The sequence below is a fragment of the Pecten maximus genome, chromosome 12, assembly GCF_902652985.1.
Source record: "Pecten maximus chromosome 12, xPecMax1.1, whole genome shotgun sequence".
Taxonomy (NCBI): Eukaryota; Metazoa; Mollusca; class Bivalvia; order Pectinida; family Pectinidae; genus Pecten; species Pecten maximus.
The window spans coordinates 16,271,851-16,297,180 of NC_047026.1; the positions used below are offsets into that span (position 1 = coordinate 16,271,851).

The window sequence follows — 25,330 nt, forward strand, 5'->3', positions numbered from 1 at the left end:
ACGAGGATTATTCATAATACATAAAATTACGGACAGTGGGTTGTTAATCAGTGTCAAGACCATGTGTCTAATTATGGAGACTCCTGATTGGTGAATCAACTTTGGGGGTTGGGTGCAGAGTAATTGACTGGGGGTAGGTTTACGGACAAAGCATCTTGGGAGATAATTTTTTGTATGGTTTTGGTATTATTTAAAGTATGTTCGAATGAGACCTAACTTATACACAAAGAGTAAAGTCCTTCCTTTTTTTTTTTTTTTTTTTTTAGCAGCAGTATAATGATTAAAAGTCGACATATTACTTTGTATTTACAAATATATAGTTACATCCATTACAATTATTTTCGAGTATCTAACTTAATGCGCCTACCAACTAACTGTCCTTGGCATTCAGATTCAAAATTGAAGTTTCATTTATCACACTGTACATACGAGTAATTTATTTGCGGTTTTGTAATATAATATGCGTTTGAGTGATGATAATAAAAAGCGACTGAGAAATCAGCGTGGCTGCGCAAGCACTATCATTTCGGATATTTTTCGCCAGAAATTTCTGGTAGGGGGTGCCAGAGGGCGAAGCCCCCCGGCGGAAAATGAATATATAGCAAATTTGCAATCATTCGGGATCAGGCGCGGATCCAGGATAATGCGAGCGTGGTAGGCGCAAGCCGAATTTTTTTTCCATTTCTAAGGCTATGAAAAAATGTCCTCCTCCGAATATGCTAGTGAATACTAATATCTAACATAATCGTATTAAGAAAAGACATACAATAATAGGATATATACGACATTATATGTATATCCCTGGTAACATTTGATATAAATTAATAAAGAGTTAAGATTGATATCGATATCTTTGTATGTGGTATCCCGCCTTTCGCATTTTCGTTGATTTTATTGTACACTTCGTACATAGAATTTCTAGATGTCTATTCCATTTTTATACGGCTCTGAACATTTAGCTTTCAAAAATAGAAAAAGAAATGCTTTGTTTACATGTGAACAAAACCACGTATTTCCTTTTTTCATTTGAGATAAAACATACTTTGGTATTTATAAAGATCAAGTGTGGGAAATTCGGTTCATCACGATCGGGCACCTGCTTTTGATTTCCGCGCCAATTCGGTTGTCATCTTGTGTGTCTGCAAGCGATTTGAATATAGTTCCGGTTGCTTGGCGTATTATTATGTAATTCATAACTTCATACGCGGTTATTATAAATATCTAATAAACGGATTTCATGACAAATATTAGTTCTTGATATCAATTGTCACTAACAAAATCATGTATATTTCGCAATAATACCTTTAGATATGACTGATTCATGCTTATGCGACATGGAACTATTTTCTTTGGTGAACCTACTTCCGGTAGACTTGAGGTCAGCTGAGACGACTCGGCTACAAAAATCTCGACAAACTACGTGGTTTCTAAATAGACGTCATGTAGTTGTTTTGACACCAACAATCCTTCGAAGTGTTATCATAAGTTTGATCTGATACAGTGTAACCATGAGGATTTAAAAAAGAAGACAGGCAATGCCCTGTAAAAACGATGCTCGAGTAGAACCTCGGCTCGCAGGTAAGGAAGTCAAAAATTGGGACCATCTCAATCAGGGCATCAGTAAATGATATGTGGAGTCACTAAAGTAGAAAATAACACAATATTTACTCTATATTTCAAGTATACTTTTTATATATTTATCGAACTGCGATTATAAAAACATTTGGTTCCCGTGAATGGAAACAAAATGTCTGCTTATCGAGAACGGCCCACAGAGTCAGAGGCCACCATGGATCGGAGCTAGGCTGAAATAGGACGTTCTGTTCCCGAGGATAGACGCCGTTTATACAAAATCGGATGTTAGCAAAGATAGTTGTTAAAATACTAAATGCATTGTTAAATTACGTAGATTGTTTAAATTAGTTTCCACACTTGTTATAAACATGCATGTTGATCTGTTATGTTATGGTCGGTGTTATCTGTGACAGGTTGGCGGGGCAACGAAATATAGGCCTACCTTAGGGACAAATAAATAAACTGTGCCGCAGATTTTAACTAGTTTAAGATAAAATACTCCAATTTGGATTTCTCAGCGAAAACTGTCTTATTTATATAGGAATAAAAGGTAAGCATGTTTGATAACTTCATGTTACCAACTGAGGATACCCCGGAAGATTATATTGCGTCATTGACTCGACCTTGACCTCAAGCTCAGATTCTAAATTCACCTGTTCGGGGAATGTACATGTCATCATCTATATTGTCTTGAAACAGAAAAATAAATTTGTTTCGTCTAAAATTCTGTTATTTTGTTATTTTCATTTATTTATTTTGTTAAAAACATGTACAGTCAAATAATATCATATACCGTCTTGGGACTAGTACGTATACTGTCTAGAAATGTTGGCAAGCTTCCAAACCACAGATCTATTGCTGGTGATATGAATAATACAGTGATGTATTTTAATTGTAGCTGTCATTTTCTAAATTTTTTGATAATAGACTTATAGTATATTAGAATATTATTAGAGCTTGGTACCACGGAAAATGAATTACCACAGCATTTAGTCAAATAAAATAGCTAGGATGTACCATGGATACAGCCAAAATAGATATGAAATAGACATGTTAAGTAAAGTGTTAACAAATAGGCTTTAGAGGTACAAAGTCAGTTTACATTGATCACAAGAATGAGCTCAAAGTGGCGTTTATTTTAGTGGCCATGGGGTCTTGAATGCATGGCCACTAAAAAAACTGTAAATTTGTGATTTGGTTAATCTTTCAAAGGTTGCAGTCTAAGTGACATTCACAATCGAAAAAGTTACAAAGATGTTATAAGACAACTAGGCCGGGCGACTTACTTTTCCAATTGGCGTCTAGATTTTATGACTTGGTGTCCAAATAATCCACCTGGTAAAAAAATCCACTTTGGGCCCTGGCATTATGAAGGGCTGAAATAAGATTTTAAGAAAGATTTCTTGTGAGCCTCTGATAACTTTTATATGCTCATGTCACAGCATAATATTAAGTTCTACACCTTAAAAGATTTTGGTGATTTGCCTCATTTGTCAAGATAAGGCCAAATAAGAAATTATGTTTTTCAATTTTCATCCTATATATAGCTGCAAGATATCTTTTGAATCGTGGGCCTTATTTACATTCACAGTACTATAGTTATGGTTTGTCATAACATCAATGTCAACACATATTATTGTTTTGGTGGTTATTGGTTAAAATAAAGGGTATTCCACACAATACCTCATTAGAAAAAGAAAAGAAAAAATTGTAGACTACATACTAGCTATAGCTAATATATTTATTGTCATAAGAACAAGACTTCTGCATTTGTAAAATTTTCAGAAAATATAGACGGTATTACATACACAATTTCAGTATTTCAATGCATCAGTTTTGGCATTTTATGTTGTAGGTATGGCCCTTTCCCTTAACGAACCAAGATGTTCCTCTGCAGTCATCCATTCATGGACTGTACTCCGCCTGGGTACAGTTGAAGAATCGGAATAAGGCAGGACATCAGTATCACGTCAACGGCAGCTACGATAACATTTCATCATGATTCATTTATCATTTCTGGGAGCTTGCAGTAACTCCGGAAGGCATCAGGGATGTCTGACTCAATTAAAGATTTTCTATGGTGGTGGTGATTATATTGAACCAATGGACTCCATTTGTTTGTAGACCTAAAGGTCAGATATTAACTGAAGGCCAAGAACGAACTTGCTTTGCTCTCATGAGGTACCTGGAGCATCAGGTACACATGGAGACCTTGCATCTGCCATCGGTCCAGATATGGTTGGGGAATGAGCTGGAGAGTAGGGGTATTGACTCCATGATCTACTCGCGTCATATAATCCAGCTACTGCAGCAAGATGACGAAGAAGAGATTGACTGTCCTGATTACTTTGATTTCAACAAGTATAAACCTAGGGTGAACAAGAAAGGCAAAGTCAAGAAACCAGAGAAAGTGAACCAAGTTAATTTGGAAAAAACAGAAGACAGGAAAAAGAGTGCTGCCATTGAATGTCTTCAGGCAGCTGTATCAGAAGAGGTAAGTACTGTATATCTTTAATTGAAGCTGTATTTCTAAACCATATCTACATTTGACATATCTGTTGTAAGCTGCTGCATGCTATTAACATTGAAATAGATTTTAAAACCAATTTAAGATTAACATTTAAATTTCTGGTGTCTTGATCACATGAAACAAAACTTAAGGAATGGCTTTATAAAAGCTATATATAGATTTTAATGGAAAAATAACAAGATATTCAAAAACAAATTATAATTCACATGTAATTTTAACGCACAATATAATACATAATTATAACATATTCTTTTTAGTTTTGTCAGTCAATGTTTTGGAAATTATCCACATTGATGTAAATTAATGTTTTTCATCATGTTTTCACCTTTTCTCAGGATACTGGTATTGAGATTTTGGTTGAAGAGCTATGCACAAAACTGAAAGAAGTTTGTAAACCAGCACGTAAGTATGTTCATCTAGTGTTCTAGATTCGTCATATCTAGATTGTTGGCTGTTCAAAACGCCCTACATCTGTGGTTTGTGTTACAGCGCTGCGCGCTGAAGTGTGTACGGTACTTTTTCAATAGTAGTACAGCAACGTTATATGCGTACCGTCGTGTACACCGTCTAGACCTATAGTTTCACTGTTTTTTTGTCAGACATGTAAGTAACCAAGGTGATTTGCATTACATGTATAAGCTCACAACTACATGAGTATAACTGCAACTTGCAAGGTTTAACCAGCTAAATTTACAATATATCTAATATTTATACATTTAAATGTTTATTATGCAGATGTTCTTTCAATATGGACAACACAGTCAGTGTATTTTGAAAATTACGCACGTATTGATTGATGATCGTCAAGCTAACCAGCCCTTCGAACTGTCACCAGCTGACCAGGTCGACCCTTCAGTTCGGTGATATATTTTCCCAATACACTGATTTGAGAGTGGGAAAGTCCATTGTATAGGGTAGATAGCATTTGCACTTCCTTTCACACCTCGTGTACAAGCTAAACTATCTGGGTCACGATAGCGATTCAGTTTACATGTAATTTGGAAGGGTCAAACATCAGACAAAACTGGGTTCCGGAGCACAGGGGCTTGGCACGATGGTGATGACGTTCCATATATGTATGTATAGTATATACATAAAGAATACATGGTCAGTGTCTTAAAATATAAGCTGTATTTTGGCGAGGGTAAAGAAATCGCCACTTTTGTCTTTCTGTCCCGAGCCAGAAATACAGCTTATATTTTAAAACACTGACTATGTATTCCATTTATCCTCCAACAGTCATGAAAATAATCATCAAAAATAATCATTTTTATGTGAAACGGTGTCAAATATCACAGAAATATGTTCGTCTTTTAAACGTAGTTTCACTTTGAAGTAGGTCAGTCGAACTGACGCACGTGCTAAGATTCCAAAATACAGCTGTTTTCCGTCACAGCCGTATATACAGCAAAAATATATATACGGTGGGTGTATTCCGACAATGCGGTGGCAGTTGCAGGATAAATTCATATATGGACCTTCATTTATAAACTTGTCACTGAATATTTCACTTGAAGAACATTTTCATAACCCGCCATTCTCGCAAGTTTACTCATGTGCACACGAGTGCTGAGAAAGGTGTGTGCATTCAGTTCGACCAATCAAATCAACGCTTACTCAGCGCGATCGACTTTGTTAGAGTACTGTCGATACACAGTAATACCTGTCGTACTTGTGTTACACTTTGACCGTACACACTTCAGTGCGCAGCGCTGTAACAATCCTTGTTATCACAATTTATTGAGAAGGGATGGAGAGATATTTCTCAAACTTTGACCTGTAGGTTCTCCGTGGTCTGTAGTTTGTGTCTTTTTCCATTTTGAATCGGGTTATCAGATTCAAGGCAGCCCAGGGCTGCTGGGCTACTGTTAGTGTCAATCCCTGTATTCAAACTACCCAAAAAGAAAAACTCGCTCACTTGGTAAATTTTATGCAAATTTCACAGCCAGATAAAACTATATTTGTAACTTCACATGCCGATACGTGACATTTTCATATTAACATTTTTACATGCATGGATACTTTCAGATTTGGAAGACCCTGAAATTTTGCAGCTTTCTGACAGTTCCACCAGTACTGATGAAACTGACACATCAAACAGCAGCCCAGAATTTTCTGGAGATCCAGCTGAAAGGTTCTTATTGATTTTGCATGACATAACTTGCTTAAATTACAGTTCTTTTCCTCCAGCTGCCATATTATTATTAATTTGATCTGGAGCATATGTGTGAAAGGGATTTCGAATATTACTCGCATATATTAGTATATATAAATACCTTTTTGATATACGGTAAACCTCCGATTAATTCGAACACGCGGATAGTTCGAACACACATTTTTTTCTAGAAAAACAGTAATTTTTTGGCTAGTAATAGTTCGAACTCTGGCTGTTTATAACAGACACCATTTCGAATAGTTCGAACTTGTCAAATGAAGAACGTAAAGTAACATTTTTTCTGGCAAACTCCATTGAAAGCTCGCGACGACCCGGCCCCGATGACCGGCCCAGAAAAAATGCCAAGATTTAAATTTGATCAACAAGCACGTTTAGGTTATTAGATTGTATGTGTGATCATTAGAATGCGTCTGTGATTTAATATATGCCACATATTTTAGCGTTAATTTAGTTTTTGTTACATTGCAAAATACACCACGCACGAGACAGCTGGTTGCAAATGTAGGCCCCGACAATGTATAAATAACATGCGATATTTGTATTTGTGCTGTGTATGGCAAACTAAGAAATCGTCCGTGAATTTTCACATATAACTAGTGTTAACTTAGCATTATGATTATTTAATTGTGACTGGACATCTCTTAAGTACTGCCAATCAAAGTATTACCTGAAAACCTGCGACCTCACATTAGGTAAGCATGCTACGCGAGGTGTCGCTTGCGGTATAGTTGAAAGGATCGGCTGCCCGATCGTGCTGAGTGACGTTAAAAGCGTTCATATCCTGTCAAAACAATCCACAGGTGTCCCAATTAGTGATGGATAATTTTGCAGGTATCAACTATGTTTGGTAGATAATACGACTGGGCATATTTAAAAGCAGACATGTTGATGTTCTGACCTAATTTTACCAACATATATATCGCCTAGGGTATTTTTACAGTAGTGCTTTCGTAAACGCAACAGGTTATGTAGACTGCTTTTGATGTATTTAAGAGACCATTTATTTAATAATATAGCGATAGTTTCTCATTCAGATAAAAAAATATAACCATGCAAAGATTATACTGTACAAATGTTTAACTTTTGTGTCACAAATGAAACGTGTACGGTACTGTTTTGGGGCCTACTGTAGCTACGCATTGCCCGAGCGGCTTCGCGCAATAACCATCATAGTTATCGCGAAATGAAGAACGTTAATGATCAATTAACATTGAATTAAATGAAATACTATCATTTTACTTACTTGTAAATGTGCCATTGTTCAGGCCGCCGTTATTACGTATCAGATTTACGATGGATGTGTTTGTGTCTAATGATTTTACTCTGCCGAGATTTTCGTCGATATTGACTCGAATAGTTCGAACTCGCGCTTATTTTCTGAAGCATAATTTCGAATAATTCGAACAGGTTCGTCAATATTTATTTAATTTTGTTCGAACTAACCGGAGGTTTACCGTATTTTCTTTTATAGACAAATAATGTTATTTCTTAAATTTCCAAGCCACTTGTGTAGTGTAAGTAAGCCGAGTGGATTATGATAAAATTATTTTGAAAGGGCGTTGTTTAGTACTGAGAACAGAGTCCAAAATGTTGTGTGTTGCAGTTGGTGTAGGAAAATGTTGTCGCCGCCATTAATTTCAATCTGTTCACATTAGAAGGTTAACATTTCTAACAAAATCCTATAGCTAGCTGAACTGTTTTTTTGTTTTCTCCACAGGTACTATGCAGCTTTTCCAGCATTACATGCACAGGAAAAATCAGAATGTGGTGAATTTTCATCACTCTACTATCAAGACAGTGTTGATGTATGGAAGAAAAATCCAATCACAATGTCCAGTTGTGAAGGCTTCATCGGCAATTTTGACTCTGGAAATGAATCGGAGAAAGATAGCAAACACAGAGCTGGTAAAGACAAAGGAAGCAAAATAAGAAGTGAAAACAAGTCCAACAAAAGTAGTAGGAAAAAGAAATTGACTCGTAATCAGGGAAGAACCACTGGGAAAAATAATGAAGTTATAGGAAAATTTTGTCGCTTTGCAAGTTGGCCTCAGGATTGGAATTATGCTTCAGATTCAGCTGTGGACTATCATAAAGAATGTACCATAGACAGAGAGAGAGAGCTGTGCAGCCAAGTTGAAAACCTTCTGAAAGAAATTCTTCTTCCACATGCAAAATACGATACACATCATCTCTTTGGTAAAGCAAATAAACCTTGTTATAGAACAGCACCAGCATCACTGTCGGATGATCGGTTCAGTCCAGAACTGCAGGAAAAAGATTTCTGGTATACGCAGCCATTCGATGACTTGTTTGAAGCTGAGGAATCATCTACCCCATTTCATCAAAGACTGTATAAACGGCACAGTTATCCGTCATTTGAATGCTTTGATCAGACAGATGACCAAGACATTCTCTGCAATACGTCCAGGCTACCCAAGAAATGTGAAGTGAAAGATGATGCTGACCAACATTTGGATGATGGGAATGGGATTGCCGTCGAAGTCACAACTGATTTGCAAACAACGGTTATGAAAGACGATGAAACCCTTGGCGTGCAGTTATTAAGCCTAGAAGAAACTAGTGATGGGAAGCTAGATTCCACAGATGGAGATGTGTTTGGCCTGCAGGATTTGAATCTAGATACTACAGTGAGCCAGCATGATGCAAGTCTTGATAATGATGACAGTTTTGGTCTTCAATCTTTGATGATGGAGAAAGAAGAATATTTTGAAAATCTGTTGGAAGAAAATTTACCAGAAAAGGACATCCTTGTCATGCCGATTCAAGAACTTGTCCCAGATACCCTCTCAAACCCAAATCATTCATATTTCCTATCATCATCACCTTGGACAGCAACTGAAAATGATTTTAGAGAAGTTGTCATGCCACACAAAGATGGCACAGAGCAAAAGAGACTTGAAGATGGTTCAAATTATACATCACCTGTTCAAAACATAAATACAGGCTTCAAGACCAGACAAAATCAAGAGGCTGGCCGTGTTGTCTCTGATGAATATCAAGATGACAAGTTTTTGAACAGCTATGATTATTACAGGGAAGATAGTTTGCCTTTCTCAGATTCTTCAACTTCTGTCTTTGATTCAGTGTTAAAGTCCAACCGAGACTCCACTACCTCATCTAACTCGTTAACTTCAGTGACAACCATGACAGAGCATGGACCTGACACTGAATGGACATCACCCAACTCTGAGGAGAAAACAGCAGTCCCAGACTATGATTTATTCACCAATCCATTTTCATCACTCTATGCTTCCTTTCATACCACAGACTTCCTGTCTCCAGCTTCCAATACAATTGATCATGAAATCTCCATACCAGTCGACAGCAATGAAGCCACCCAAGCAAATAACTTGCCCAACCAATTCCTTTTTGGGAGAGATGCAGATGTTGTCAGTGGTTCTCATCTAAGTTGGGATATGTGTAGCAGTTCACAATTAGCTTTTGGTGGAAAGGCATCACAGCTGTGGGATGTAAACTACCAGGGGAAGAAAATACATGAGTACCCATGGAAACCATTTCAGCACTTGGATCAACTACAGGAAACTTCAACTGAGCCAAATATTATACAAAGTGTTAACTTGACTGGTAACAATCCATCAGATGATGATACATCTCTTAACACTCTTATCCCACAAATAACTTTCTCCTTAATTTGTGACGAAGAAGAAAGCGCTTTCATGAATAATGATAGTGACGAAGAAAATGCAGATCATTGTTTGTTTTCCCGAGATTGCAGAAAGGATTTTGACAGGAGTTATTCGATGAATGAACTTTCATCTCTGAGGTCAAAAACAGAATCTATAAGTTCCAATTCTCAGCTTTCCAAAAGCTTTGAACTTGTACCTTCGGAACATTCAGCGTTTCAGGATGTTATACCAAAGAGAATACAGCATGCTGTAAGTGAACCAAATCTACAACAATACCATCTGGACAGCAATAAAAATGAACCCAAGTTTCTAGATGAATGTTTGCCACACACACCGAAAAAGGAAACAGATTCCACCAGCCCAAAAGAACATTTATTTTTCTCACCTAAAACTCATTTCCAGCCGATTCAGACACCTGTTGAGAAGAACAATGATACAATCCCAGATGCTTCCTCTTCAGACTTCCATTTGCGAGATCTTTTTGGAGGCTGTCCCAAAACATCGAAAACACCCTACCAAAAGTTTCAAGATGCTAGGTCAGACTCTAGTGAAGAAAGTTTCATACCCATGTTTAAACTGCGGAAAGAACATGATAAATACATTCAAACAAATACTTCTATTACAAATCAACTAGAAGAACCAAACTTAGACGGTGAAGAATATGTTAATATTTGTAACAGATGTGGGAATGTCATACAGGTCAGAAACTGGGGGCATGAGGACAACAAGGAATGTATTTGTATGGAGTTTTATCAGAATGCACTTGAGGACTTTGATATCTATGGTTATGTTGATAGCTTAACTGTCTCTGAACAAAACACACCACAAAATGTCCCCAAGGATATGAAAAATGCTTGTACTGATTCTGGTTATGAAGATTTTGACACAGGAGATACAGGGTTTGAAGGTTCAAGAAATGCTAGATATACATTTTCAGGAGGACATGTTCCTCCAGTTGCAAGTATTCCTGCAGATAACGCATTCGAATGTATAACAGTAGAGAAGTCTTCTGGAGAGAAACAGATATTCAACAGGGAGGACGGCTGGGTTATGTATAAGGTTGAAGGAGGTTTAGGTCTGCAGTGCTTAAACGAGGCTCATATACGGAAAAATTTGAAGTATGCAAAGGCTGGGAAAGAGGAGGAGGATGTTGAGGAGGATGAAGTAGAGGATGGTGAAGAATTTCTTATGCATCAGGTAGAAGAAGAATGGCTTCTAAATGGGTATTACTGTGAAGGGGAGCTCTCAGATGACACAAACAACTTTGAATACCCAGTCACACACAGTGTTTGGAGTACTGGGCAAGATTCGAAGACCAGAGAAGAACAAATTTTTATAGATCAACAATTTTCTGAGAGAGAGGCTTGTATTGAACCATGCATGAGAAAGCTATCGCTGTCTAGTTATTCAATGAATCCATATGCCTCTGAGAATAGTATGTGCATAAGGGATTTTGCTCAAGAAATTGTGCAACCAAGAGATGGGGAATGCATTCAGAAAGATACAAGTAAATTGGGTGAGGATGAAGAAAATATGTCCAATTTTCGGTTTGCTGAAAGGTTTCGTCCAACAGAGAACACCAACATGACTTATGGAGCAGCCATTGAGGGAGAACAAGGTGCTCCCCGACTTCAATCAAACCAGGAGGATGAGGATGTTGTAAAAGTGAAACTAGTTTTCCACCAGAGAGGGAATGCACATGTTAACTTTGGCAATCAGGACATGTACTCCAATACAGAGCTACAGGTATGGAAAATCAAACAAAAGTTTCATTTTACAGAATTTTCAATTAGCATTGCTGTTGTAAAAATTTGAATCGAGAAGACAGAGTATAAATGAAATATACTCCATCTTCTTTTTCTTTTATTGATTGGTTAACAATGCTGGGTCTACCAGTTTTAAGTTTGAATATGTGTTTAAAGAAAGAAATTAATAATCAATTACATCTTTTCTCGTTTGATATGATGATACAAGTTTATTACTTGTTCAATTGCAATGAGAAATTGTCTGAATACAAATGAATATCTAAACAGCTTCATTCAAGACATTTTATTGTACTTTGATTACATATCAGCCATTGTAAATTTTGTAAGCAATGAGTATATTTTTTGTCCATTTTCATTTTGTAGGAGAATATTGATCCCCAGATTTTTATGCCGATGCCAAGCCAAGCTGTCTTTTCCACAGATCTGGAAGAGGAGTGGCTGAAAGGAAAACATGATGAAAAAGATATGACTTCGCTATCTTCATTGAAGGGAGCAGGTATTTAAAGATCTTGTTGAATAGCAGAAAAGTTTTTGTTTTTTTTAAGTCTATCAATTAGTGATATAAAACAATGATTGAGGATTTAATTAAGTTTATCATGTAATTGCACCTATTCTTTAATTTTCAAGTGACATACTTGGGTTAGATGGTCAATAATGAGAAAAATCAAGAACAAAATATAGGCTTATATGATCATGATATATATATGATAATATTTTTTAAGGGAACATTTATTTTTCCTTTAGTGTTCCATAATGCAGATTAGAATTATAGCTTTAAGGCATTTAGAAATTGCCCACAATATATTGTATGTAATAAATTTAAAGAACAACTAATTGAATTTGTTAAATTACAATAAAGCTTCCACGATTATCAATATATATTAGTTGTGCATCAAAAAGGTTCATACACAAATTGTTTATATTTCATGTCTGTCACTTTTGTTATGTATGCATCTATTTTTCCATGTAGGTGGGAAAAAGAAACCTTGCAGCTTCTTCATGGAGGGAATCTGTCGACGGATGGACTGTAAATTTGCCCACGATGTGTCCAATATCACCTGTCGGTTCTGGGAAGAGGGAGATTGCTTCAAGGCTGAGATGTGTCCTTTCTTGCATGGATATTATCCAAAGTCAGTAAATAATTATTTTACAGAATTCTCATTACTGTGAATAATTCTTTCTTTTTTTTTCATACTAGTTAAAACTTCCATGGTTTTACCAAAAGTTTGAAACTAAAATGATGTACCGGGTATATTTCATCGGAGTTATGAAAATCAAATTGGCAATAATTTGCTCTTTCAATTTTATTTTCCAAGTATCTATTTTCTGTCCTCAAAAAGAGCAAAACATAGAACTTTTACTTTGTACATTTAATATGTTGTTTGGTATGAGTGATAAATGATGCTACTGTAAACTAGATGTATGCTAAACTTAAACATCAGAATAGGTTTTCTTATATCACAACCAGTATTAGATTATTATGAATAATCTTTCGGTGACTAAAAGAATCTAACCTTATCTTGAGGGTATGAGAAAGGAATCACCAACCCTCGGGGGATATTCTTGATTGTCTTACCCTCGGCAGAGTCAGAGTTAAGGGATGATTATTTTTCTCCTTTCATACTATTTTATTTACCAAAGTCCTGTTCGAATAAATGTGTGTAAAAGTAGTTCCAGCTAAGTTCCAGCACAGAATGAAAGCACATGCTATCTCATAACCTAGGGAGTGAGGGAGAATTCTCCTATCATTCAGATTTGTCTCCAACTTGTTCAAGCTTTCTTTGTTGCCCTCTGTGGTATATATATATGGCATCTCTGCCAACCCTCAGGGTATGATAGATCACACATTTTTGCAATGATACAGTGATGTCGACAGTAGCAGTTTCATTGCATCATGTCAACATTGTGTCGCATCACGATATTTTTTCAATATTGGAATATCTGGATGCTTTGTAATTTAAAGTTTGACGGGAGAAAATAATCATCCCCTACCCTGAGGATGTATCAGAGAAATATCCAGCTCTCAGGGTGATATTCTTGATTGTCTAACAAACCGTATAATATCATCCCTCGGGTTGATGAATGGAGGTTTCTCAATTACACTTTTAAGGTAGGGGAAGATTCTATTAGTCCTCAGCAGAAAAATCTGAAAATGATTCGAGAATATAGTCTGTTGTCTTCATTAGACAAATGACCAGTGAAAATGTATGTGTACTTAGGTGTGCAGGTAAAATTGACAGGTCTTTACAGGTTCTAATCTTGTGCACTCTTTAAGTTGTAAATAGTGAAAATAGAAGACAGTTTGAGAATTGCTCTCAAATTCATGATGAATAATGATGAAGTAGTAACTTCTTAATGTCTCTTTCAGTGTTATTATGCTTAATGCAAGTTAATAGTAAAATTATTAAAGAAAATTTCATATTTCAAAATTCAGCAAACAGTTATCATGAAATTGTATTTGTTACAGAGTTAAAGGTGAAGCTTCAGGAAGGAAACCAAAGGGTTCAAAATTTGAATTCCAGGCTGAGGACTTCCCAGATTTGAGAAAAGTTTGTAAATTGTCATATTTATCCCAAAATAAGCCCCTGTCCATAGTGTCAAATTTGGGGGAGGGCAAGTGAAGCATAGTGTACTACAAGTATCCAAAAATCAAGAAAACCTGTAGAACTAGAAAACTCTGGTTTCATGATGCCCGAAATAAGTTATTTTTATAGGTGATTTCATTAAATACCATAAACTTCCTTAGTATTATCACTGCTTCAAATAACTGCTGGATCCTGACCAGTCAATATAATGTCTCTGAACCAGTCAAACATTTATGTACTTCAAGCTTGCATGATCGGTTTAGAAAACTGGGTGGGATGCATTTTTTCATAGAAACCATCACCAATTGGATATTCAAAAGTATTAGGAATACTAGCAAAATAGGGCTTTATATATAATATATCCATCAAATTTTGAAATTCCCTCGAGCTCCCACCCATCCAACACAGATAATTATTGAATAGCCCTTAGTATGATCTAAAATATTAGTTTGCATATGTCATCAGCCTTCTTTGAATAAATTTTTGCTTTTGTCTTGTAAATCTTCACTGTTTTAAGAAGAAAAATATTCTTTTAACTGACCCACATATGTGGCCATATCTGATAGAAACCAGATATTTCTATCCTGTTCTTGTTGGAAATTTGAAAAAAATTATAGTGTCTATAAAGACTGGAATTGCTTAGTGCAGCAACTATCAAAATTTTGTGTTGTGAAACTTAATATAAATAGTTAACATTCAATGCCTGAATTGCCACAACATCTACAAATGCAGGGATTAAGGCAATAATACATTAGATAGAGAGAACCATCCTTTCACACAGAATGATACAATAGTTTCAATTTAGTAGCCTTTGTTCACTCGGGAATGGAATCAAATTCATTAAGACAAATTCAAGTATGAACACTACCAATCTTTGTTTTTCTGCTGTGGAGGGCAAATTTAACATAATGAATGTAGATTTTTAGCGTTTCATCAGATAATGGTTAAAATTGCCTCATTGTTTCTGTACCAATTCTCAGATCTCTTGAGAAGAGTTAATATTTCTCTGGACAAGTCCTGAAATGAATTGAGTGACTAGATACTTCATTTTTCTGTTCAGGTCATAAAGGATGGTGATTGCAAGTCCAAGACTGTGCATGCCAAGAAAGTAGCATATTTTGATGCAAAAGCAAGTAACAAAAGCAGCAAAAGAGCACAAACGAGGTCGGGAGAAAAAGGAAAAGCTGCTCTACAAAAGCCGCAGTGTGAGGGGAAAACCCGCTCACAAACGAACATAAAATGTACAGCCTTCCCCAGTAAGACTACCTCTAGCAGTGCTCCCAAAAATAAACAGTGACTCTGTGTTTATCTAGTCATACTGCAAAGTAGATGACTATTTGCTTTGTTGTAATTGGAAGCTTTCTTTGTGGTTTTTCATGAAAACTGAAAGATCACTGTTGTGGCCATTTTTAAGTACTTGCCAAAAACAAAGCTTCTAAATGCTGTCTTTTGTTGGTTCATATTAGAATCTTTCGTTCTAACAATGTTATGTAGATTATAAAATGTATTCATATGTATGTATATTCATGAAAAAAAAAGCTATTCAGTGTCTAGCCAGTGCACACAATTACCTTGTGTCATCATGTGTTGCTTTTGCTCAGATTAATAACCAGTATTTTAAATTCAAAATTTCTTTTGTTTTTTTTTTTTGTTTTTTTTTTTTTTTATTGAATTTTGGTGCTTTTCCAGATAAAATTTTTTATTTGCTTTGAAAATTGGCCACATGTTTTTTTTATTTCAATTTTTACAATGAAGAAAAATATTTTTGAATGAATGAACACTTACATTGATAAGTGTACATATCTATTAAAAAAATAAACACCAAATATTTACCAATTAATAACAAAAATCAACATCAGCACTTGCTTTGCATACATGTTATGCTTCTTTGACTACTGTTCTCCCAATATTATTGTTTAGTGCTGAGAGTAAAAATCTAATCATCTTGTGTTTATACAGATTAATAACATTCCTTCTATTCAAAAAGTCATATGACTGCCTCTTGCAAAACTGTTTTGTCTCCAAGAAAACAGAATCAATACTTAAAAGGTGATTGGTAAATGTTATATTACTGTTCACAAATGTTATATTACTGTTCAACGAAGATTATCAACTGCTATATGCTCTGGTTAGATATGACTTGTGTGTACATTTTGTTATTGTATAGAACTTCTGTGACTGTGTTTCAACTTATTATGGTTAATGTAGGGGCTGCAGTGAATACCACAGTAATGTAAGTCTGTAGTTACCCTGAAATATTTACATTACATTATTCACCAGTCTGGACACAAAGGTAACAAGTGATGACTATTATTCAAATTTGATTGCAGCATAGCACACAGTTGTGTCACATGCATGTTGATATATCTTTTTGGGATTTGACATGTTAATGATACGTTATAGTGAGAGAGCACCTGCAATAGTAAATCTAAAGTGGAAAGTGTATAAATGGCTGTTGTAATTTTCAGTGATGTATTTGATGTTTTGAGAGAATGCTTTATAGACGTACCAAAAAAGTACTTGGGAGATGTACTCTAGTTGTATATATTTTTACAGTCTTGAAAGAGATGTTTGTATATATGTGGTTGATGTGGTGATTGCTGTATAATTAATCTAGCATTGAATAGTAATATACAGTAATTTTTAATGAAAAATCTTTGCGGGGCACAAGGAAAGCCGTAAATTTAGACTGATCTTGTAAAGTTTAAAGTGTACTTGTTAGATACACCAGATGACAATGACAAGTCTTTTTTTTAATCATCTGAAAGATTGGATGTTTGTAGAAAGCAAAATCAGTATTAAAATGTTTGAACAATTTCCTTGATAACAATTCAAAAACAGGTTGGGATAGCAAGAATATGTGTTTCTTTTAAAAACAGGAGTTGGTCAGAATCAATCTGATGTACAGATTTTGAGATCATGTCTGAGAACCCAAATCCCCCAAAGCATAAAAAGATATAATTATATAGTATTATGATAATATATATTTTTCCTTTATGAAAAGAGCACCTAAGTGTTGGCCTTTTTCTATACATTAAGTATAGCACCAGTCCAAGCACTTTTATATATATGTTTGTGTATAAACCTAATGAGATGAAATGGTAGAATAATCTACTCTGCAAATCCCTGCTACATTTGTTTCCAAGGGGAAATTTGCTTCCAATTCCACTATTTTTAAACAGAAATGAAACTAGTCATGATAACTGTATTGGAAATGTCTGCTTGGTTGTATTTCAGTGAACTTTATTCTCTTAACATAATTAATTCCAAATGACCATGACAGAGAAGTGTCGGAGACATTTTACAGGTTATGTGTCCCGACATTTAACAAAGATTTTATCACTTGTGTGTTAATGACATTAATGACTTGAATACTGAATGGAAATGATTAGCGAATGGTCTTATAGAAAATGAATAAGTTATAAACTTGAATGTCATCACTGGAATATTGCCAAGCTGCAAGCAATTTCATTGTCGAGTAAACCATTGAACAGGGGATACCATACTTTTGTTGCCAAGAAAAAATATTATTTTACATAGGTTATGAACTTATGATATGGTATTATTTCGAAATGCATTAGAAATGGTTAATATTTTTTCACAGAACTAAAATAAGATATTTATACATGTTCAATCTGTGTGCTGAATTTTTTTTTTTATCTATCAAACTAACATACAGGAAATGATCCTGTATACTTTTGGATCGGTTTTTATGCCTAAGATGAATATTTACAGATCTAATGCAAAATACTTTTTCTGTCCAGATGATTTGATTTGGCAACATGATATTGTTTACTCGACAATGAACTTGCTAATGTATTAAGTAAAAGACATTTCTGTATTGCAGATTATGTAGGCTTCTGCTAGGAAAAGATACTGGAAAAATTGTGATAATCTAATGATGAATAATAGTGTTATATATAATGTAAATGTGTAAACTTTGTAATCGTGTGTGATAAAAATTTTGAATGCATGTTGTGAATATATTAAGAGGATATCTAGTGAGGAATGTTTATTACAAAATACATTAATTGGTTTCAAAGAGTCGACATAAAAGTTTAGAAGGGGCAAGGTAAAATATAAAGTAATTGTTATTCACAAATCACTTTTATTGCTCAAATGACCAGAAATTTTAAAAAGAAGATAATGATCATCACATGAAAAGTTACTCCACACCACAAAAACTTCAATAGTGATGTAACACTACACCATATTTTGTTACCCCACGCCACAAAAACTTCAATAGTGATTTAACACTTCACTGTATTTTACTTTTATTTAACTGGGAGAGATGTATCCAAGAAAGTAATGAGAGAAATATATATATATGGTTGTATGCATGAGAGAACTTTTTATGTAAATTATTAAATGATTATGGATGGAAAGAGTGTTAAAATGTTCAAATAATATGAATTGATAGATGATGCTCCATAATCTGTGCTGCAATGGAATTAGGGATGTAGTTATCCTGATAATCCATAGAGGAACAAATGAAGTGTTTACACATTAAGCTATTTAATTGTTGTCACTCATTACAAGTGATAAACAAATTAAATCAAATGTAAAAATAACAGATGTTCAGAGATATTTTCCCTGATCAATTAAAAATTTCTTGTTAATCACTTGCAACTTGTTACCTCCATATTCCTTATAACGAAAAAAATAAAAAAACAAGATAATTTAATGGGGAAAAAAATCTTTAAAAAAAAGTGCTAGAACTTTTTGTGACTCTGCAACATGGTCATACAGTACTTATTTATATTGTCTGTTTTTATAGAATTGTTAGTCTGCCACACATTTAATGGGGCAGATTATGTTTGAACAAAAACTTGAGGTTTAATGAACTAATAAATGGCCATGTGTAAAGATGAATATCCAGTTTGAAGGCTAGCAAATGAAACATTTTATTGGTAGATATATTTGGGAAATTGAATTCTTTCTTTCATGTATTTCAGATTCGTGAAAATGTATGCATCTGATATGCGATGTAGAAAATTAAGAAAAATGACATTTTGTGTCTTTTATCTGTTAGTTTCAGTGTTTTTTGTTTGTTTGTTTTCTGATATGATAAAGTTTGACATAACTGGAGATTAAATAGTTTCCAAAGTTACAAAATAATAAGTCTCCTAGATTAAAAGAAACAATATAAATGAGTCAGGAAGGGAAGCCTTTTGAATTATCCGAAATCCTGATTAAGATAAATCATATTGATATCAATTAATAGTCAGAAGTGTTAAGTTTGTTAAATGTTGTGTTTTCTGTGAAAGACAACTTGTTGTTCATGTTTACTGTTATTTATATATTGTATAGATATAAATGGTGTACTTTTTCAAGTGTTACCAAAAGAATGGCTACAGTGTTTTCGAAAGAGAAAAAAAATGTTCTTTTGAATTTTCAACGTGACTTTCCTTTCGTGACTCAAGATTAGTATTGTGTCGCTAACAAAGTTTTCCTGTGACAAAAGCAATAATTTTTGGGAATAGAGGGAATATAATTAATGTTTTGTCACAGTATTCAATATTTTGAACATTTTATGCAGCCTTGTGTCGATTGCAAATCTAAATCAAAGATGATGTAATGTATTTTAAGTTATAAGAAAAGTCTTATGACTGAGAAAATAGATGATTGAACATGATATATGAAATATTGTATACATAGAAACTTACAGGAAGAGAAACTTCCACTCTCTCACAAACGATACTTTTCGTCCCATTTAAATTTCTCCTGGAGATGTATAAACTAGGGAGTTAAAAACTTTTGCAACATTGTCAACTCAAGTGAGTTTGCCCAGGTCTTGTTGGGCAAAAGTGGCCGAAGTTATAAGGGGAGAATGGTATATATAATAATATCATACTTCTATATAGAAAATTATATGATGTTGCAATACATTTCAAACATTTTTATATTACATGTACTGACATTGAAAATCATCTAACATACCTTCCTAATATTTGAAGTCTTGCCTCACAAAGGTAAATTTAAACTATGGAGAGAATGCTCCATTTATTTATTTTATTTTGTTTTTTGTTTTTTGTTTGTTCTTTTTTTTTAAGAAAATAAGCATGATTCAAATAAGGATCTTCCAATGGAAGAAACAATGGATAAGAGACAGTACGTAATATGAGTGCAGAAGAAGTACGAAGAAAGTCATACAAACTCATTCACATCCCAGAGATACGTTTTATTGTCGTCAGGAAGAAAGGAATAGACCCATACTTAATGTACAACAATGGCACTTGTTTTGTTTGTGAAGGTTCTTGTTTCTTTTTTCTTACTTTTTTTTTCATGGTATTTATAATACTCATTATTTTCGTCATTTTGTACAGATTATCGTTGCCTAGTCTTTTCATTTGCCTTGTTTTTGAATCTGATGTTCAGCTGAAGCTGTATTTTTGTGATTTGCCACATGTATCTCAGTCTTGATATAAACATGTTAAGGGCCTCCAGTGTCGTCAGCTGTTGTCTAATAAGACATTGTAAACTGTTAGTTGTATTATTTTTCTATTTATGTTAGATCTTTGCACATTTGTTTTAAGCATAACATGTTGATTATCTGGCAAAATGTCATAGTTCCCCATTTGTAAGAGTTTTTTTTTATTGTCGCCTAGATTTTTAGAATTCCCCCATTGTTTCTACTAAATATTGCCTATACCACACAATGTATCATCTGAATAATAAATGTATACATGTTTGTAATATTCACAAAGTTTGAAGCAATACATAAGCAGATTGTATTGATCTTTTTTACATCAAGGTAACAATTTGGAGCAGTTCCTTTTATTTCATCATAATATTGGTATGTATTTAATCTTTCAGGTAACATATCCTTCATTTTTTTCCATTGATATCAAGTTTAACATTGTTTTTGCAATGTTTTTGCAAATATACATTCAAACTTTATTTTTCATGATTTTTTTCCCATAGTATATTAGGAATATTGTGATCCTTCTTGATAAATATGCAGAGCATAGGTTTCAACGTTTAATCCACCATATATAGAAAAACGTGAAATAAATTAACATCCTGTCAGAGAGTAAGTTATGTTTACTTCTCGTATTCAATTCTTTGTACTTAGTCTGTGCTAGTTAATAACTAAAAAAATTTGTGTGAAGACTTGTGTTTTAAGACAGTTCTTACCTACAAGTGTCAATTTTCTTGTTGAGAAACATAGGGATTTCATTATTTTCTGGATAAATATATTAAATGAAATTGAGGGGAGAAAAATAAACTGTGTTTAAGGAAAAGGATAGGACTTCTAACAACACAGAATCTCAAAATTAGTTTTTTATTTACTTAATGATTGAAGTATATTGATAACCTATCTGACAGGTCATCTACTAGTATAACAGACATGTGTTATCGAGTGTCTTACTAATATTTGTAGATTCAAATGTTTGCAGAATAATATCACTGTTTATATATACGTGTGTATATGATTTTCTATAAAAAGTATGAAAAAAAAATATTTAAAAGAATGAGAGTTCTGTGAATCACGTATCATTGTGAGAAAGTGAATTTGTTGACTGAATATTTCTTGGAAAGCCCCTCATCAGAAATAAGCTGATTTAGTGGGCTATTCAATCACCAACAACAGGCTGAAGAAAATGCCTGTTTTCTGTATCGTTTGTTTTGTATTTAATTTCTCGTGTTTGTCGTATAGGTCTGTGTTTGTCATCATATGGGGTTATACATTTCTTGTTTAGATTTTAATTCCATGTGATCTGAACATCTGCATTGTGTCGCGGTGACAAAAACAAAACTAAAAAACCCACTTTGAAGCTGAAAATCTGATAAATTTCAAAATAAAAATTGTCTTGTTTGGCAGAGAAAACTGTTTTCTTTGCACAAAATACAAAACAATAAATATTAAGTGCTACTTTTATTTATCAAAATTAATATATTTTTGAAACTAAAAATTCTGCAAATTTTTGGCTGAATTGTTATTGCTTACAAAAAGCAATGTTGAAATCGGTGAAATATTAATGATGGAATCACTATATATTTTTTTTTATGCCATCTATAATTCAATCAACCCTGGTTTCTATGTGAAAACACATGTTCATCAAAAGTGTTTTAATGTACATGTTTTTTGTTTGAAATTTAAAATGTTATGATATCTATGTGCTGTGTACATCATTTCAAGAATGGTTAGATTGCAAGTGTGTTATGACAATAAAATCATCTATAAAGTCTTCATTTAAAGAAGATACACATTTATGTCAAGTTTTCTGGATAATTCCCTGCAAATTTCAGTTGAAGGTATGAAATTTAGCAGTATTTTTGTTGATTGAATATTCTTTTATTTTGCAAAAGTAAATGAATACGAGATGGAAAAAAATCACACATCACACATATGCAATATATTTGTTAATGCATATGTGTAACAATTAGAAGGAATTTTTTTAATTTGTGCATGTGTGACAAAAAAAATTAAAATAAAACTAACTTCATTGAAGTTATTCACAGTAGTAGATGAAGACAAAGTAGCAATAAAAAGGTTGCCTAACAATAAGGCCTGCTGGTATACATAATTATTCCAGAGATGGTCAATAAGGCCTACTGGTATACATAATTATTCCGGAGATGGTCAATAAGCAGGTATTCATTCGTATGAAAACCGCAGTCGTTTTAGACTAGTGGTGATCTGTAATATTTCCGAGATAACCACTTATAAGAGATTGATGTGAAACTTGGTTAGCGTTTTATGTAATAATTAGACTACTCTAACCAGTACAATAAGGCGTAAGTATGTGGTTCAGGTTGGTGTTGTCCAGTATATGGACGAAGTGTTGTTGTTAGTGAAAACATCACCTGTCAGAGACAATAAAAGACTTCCAAACACCTCTGTTGCACCTTTGTGTGGCAGAATGTGTGATTGGCTGGTATGATATTGTCAGAATAAAGGAAGAAGTGAACTGGTGTCTTTTGTTTTATTTGCTTATTATATGGTCGTCCTCTGTCCGTCCGTCCGTCCGTCAACTTTTTAACTTCTTAAAAACTGGGTATTAATAATTGGCCAGGAAGTAGCCTACTTGAGGTAGAGTTTTCAAAGCCACATCGGTTATGTTAAAAAATTGGGGCCGCGGTAGCCGAGTGGTTAAGGTGTCCCGACACTTCAACACTAGTCCTCCACCTCTGGGTTGCGAGTTCGAAACCTACGTGGGGCAGTTGCCAGGTGCTGACCGTAGGCCGGTGGTTTTTCTCCGGCTTTCCTCCACCTCCAAAACCTGGCACGTCCTTAATGACCCTGGCTGTTAATAGGACGTCAAACAAAAACACACCAAAAACAATCAAGAAATATCTCCTGTCCAGAAGAACCAGAGGCTTGATTACAAGCATGTACCTAGGACAGTGATGTGAAGTTTCCGGATATATACCACCTTGACCTATATTCAAGGTCAGCGGTCAATTAAGTAAAAATCTATTGAAAAACTACTCTGTTTTCTAGCATGATATTTGGGATTAAGATAACTATTATACAATGCTATAAAATGTCTTCGTTTTGTTAATTGGTCTCTAGAACTTTCAAGGTCACGTGACTACTTTGATAATCTAAGCATGAGGTCTGGTACTTTGCATGAGGAGTGTTATGAAGTTTCTTCATATAATTGACCTTAAGTTATTTTCGAGGTCACATGTGTCAAATACAATGTATTTTTTTTTTTTTTAAAGTCCTTTGAAAATCATCTCAAGTTCTGGAAGACATGCGTACTCGTGTTTGACCAGTAGGTATCTTGTACAACGCCAAGAATCTGATCAAATTCCAGAAGACCCAGAGGTTTCATGTTTTGCCAGTGGGTACCAAGGACAGAGTGTTACTAGTATAATTGGCCTATTTTGAAGGTAGCGTATAACTTATATAAAACTTCAAAAATATTCTGAATTCAAGAAGGCCATATAGGCCTCACGTTTTACGAGTCTTTAGGCCAGACTGCTGTATAGTTTCCTCATAATTGACCTATTTTCAAGGTCACAGGAGTCAATTGGGGAATATTCCTGTGGAAATCTTGGCAAAGTCACTGACCACAGCTAGGGACATGTCTAACCTTATATTAAAAACTAGTCAGAAATATCTATACATAAAGACGAGGGAATCGAGATCGCCAGTGAAATTCTGACCTTTTTTTCAAACTTCGTTGAGTCATACAAAATCTCCACCTACCTTCATTATTCTACTGCCGATCTCTTCAGAAGACTTCAATCTTTTGGTTCTTCCACTTTTTAAGTAACCTGAGACGAAGTATATAACTTATATATAATTAAACTGAGTTATCTCGAATAGTCTCCATCATGGCACAACCGGCACCACATTGTAATTGCCTTGTTCTCCATCGTTGCTATGCGGGTTTAATGTTAAGAAACACCTTAAATCATTATTGAATTTGTATACAATTCATACCATATCAAGTTGTTCTACTGATAAACATGGACATTTACAACCCACGTGTACACATGGTAGAGGACTTGTGGTAAGACGTTTGCTCATACAACTAAACGGTTTCTGCGGACGAATTAACACAGAATATGTATCGGTCTTTAGTCTCATGCAAATGTTATAGTCGAGAGGAATAACGTCAATGTTCCGTGAGTAAAATTGTTCATAACGTGCGTAGACAAATTTGCATTTTTATCAGAAAAAATCAACTTAATGACGTTTAATCTTTGGATCGTCCTGTTTGATAGTTACATTTAATAAAAAGTCTTTCACCACTCTTTGAACAGCTTCGTGTTGTCAGCTTGGGCTCGTATGAAGAAAAGGTTTTTCTGTGTTTACTCCGGTTTCCTCGACCCTTTAAACAGGACTGTCCTTGAATAACCTGTTGCGTGTATTGATCGGGTAGCATAAAACCCTTTCCTCTAAAATAAGCCACCACCTGTTAAGTGAATGACTATTCGAAACAACTTTAATTGAGTGATATATGGTAATCACAAAGGAAATCGTCAAAATACTTTAAAAAAAAAACATTCACAAAAAAAAAACAAAAAAACTGGTAATATCCACATCACCATCACCTCAGCCGGTTGTAAAT

At 34.4% G+C, this 25,330-nt stretch overlaps 1 protein-coding gene across 1 annotated transcript; it reads left to right on the forward strand.

The window, feature by feature from the left end:
• Window positions 1–1,371: 1,371 nt before the first annotated feature.
• On the forward strand, window positions 1,372–23,215 carry LOC117340045. The gene is made up of 9 exons (XM_033901803.1): window positions 1,372–1,578; window positions 3,431–4,069; window positions 4,441–4,507; window positions 6,134–6,239; window positions 7,999–11,695; window positions 12,079–12,211; window positions 12,686–12,845; window positions 14,183–14,264; window positions 15,361–23,215. The coding sequence occupies exons 2-9, from the start codon at window positions 3,653–3,655 to the stop codon at window positions 15,595–15,597; spliced, it is 4,899 nt and encodes a 1,632-aa protein (XP_033757694.1). The 5' UTR covers window positions 1,372–1,578; window positions 3,431–3,652; the 3' UTR covers window positions 15,598–23,215.
• Window positions 23,216–25,330: the final 2,115 nt, after the last annotated feature.

What these genes read in the sequence shown, in the direction of transcription:
- LOC117340045 (XM_033901803.1), top strand. Translation starts at nt 3,653, where the DNA reads ATGGTGGTGGTGATTATATTGAACCAATGGACTCCATTTGTTTGTAGA. An exon ending in ACTCCAATACAGAGCTACAG is followed by an intron (nt 11,696 to 12,078) that starts GTATGGAAAATC and finishes TTCATTTTGTAG; the next exon opens with GAGAATATTGATCCCCAGAT. An exon ending in ATCTTCATTGAAGGGAGCAG is followed by an intron (nt 12,212 to 12,685) that starts GTATTTAAAGAT and finishes TTTTCCATGTAG; the next exon opens with GTGGGAAAAAGAAACCTTGC.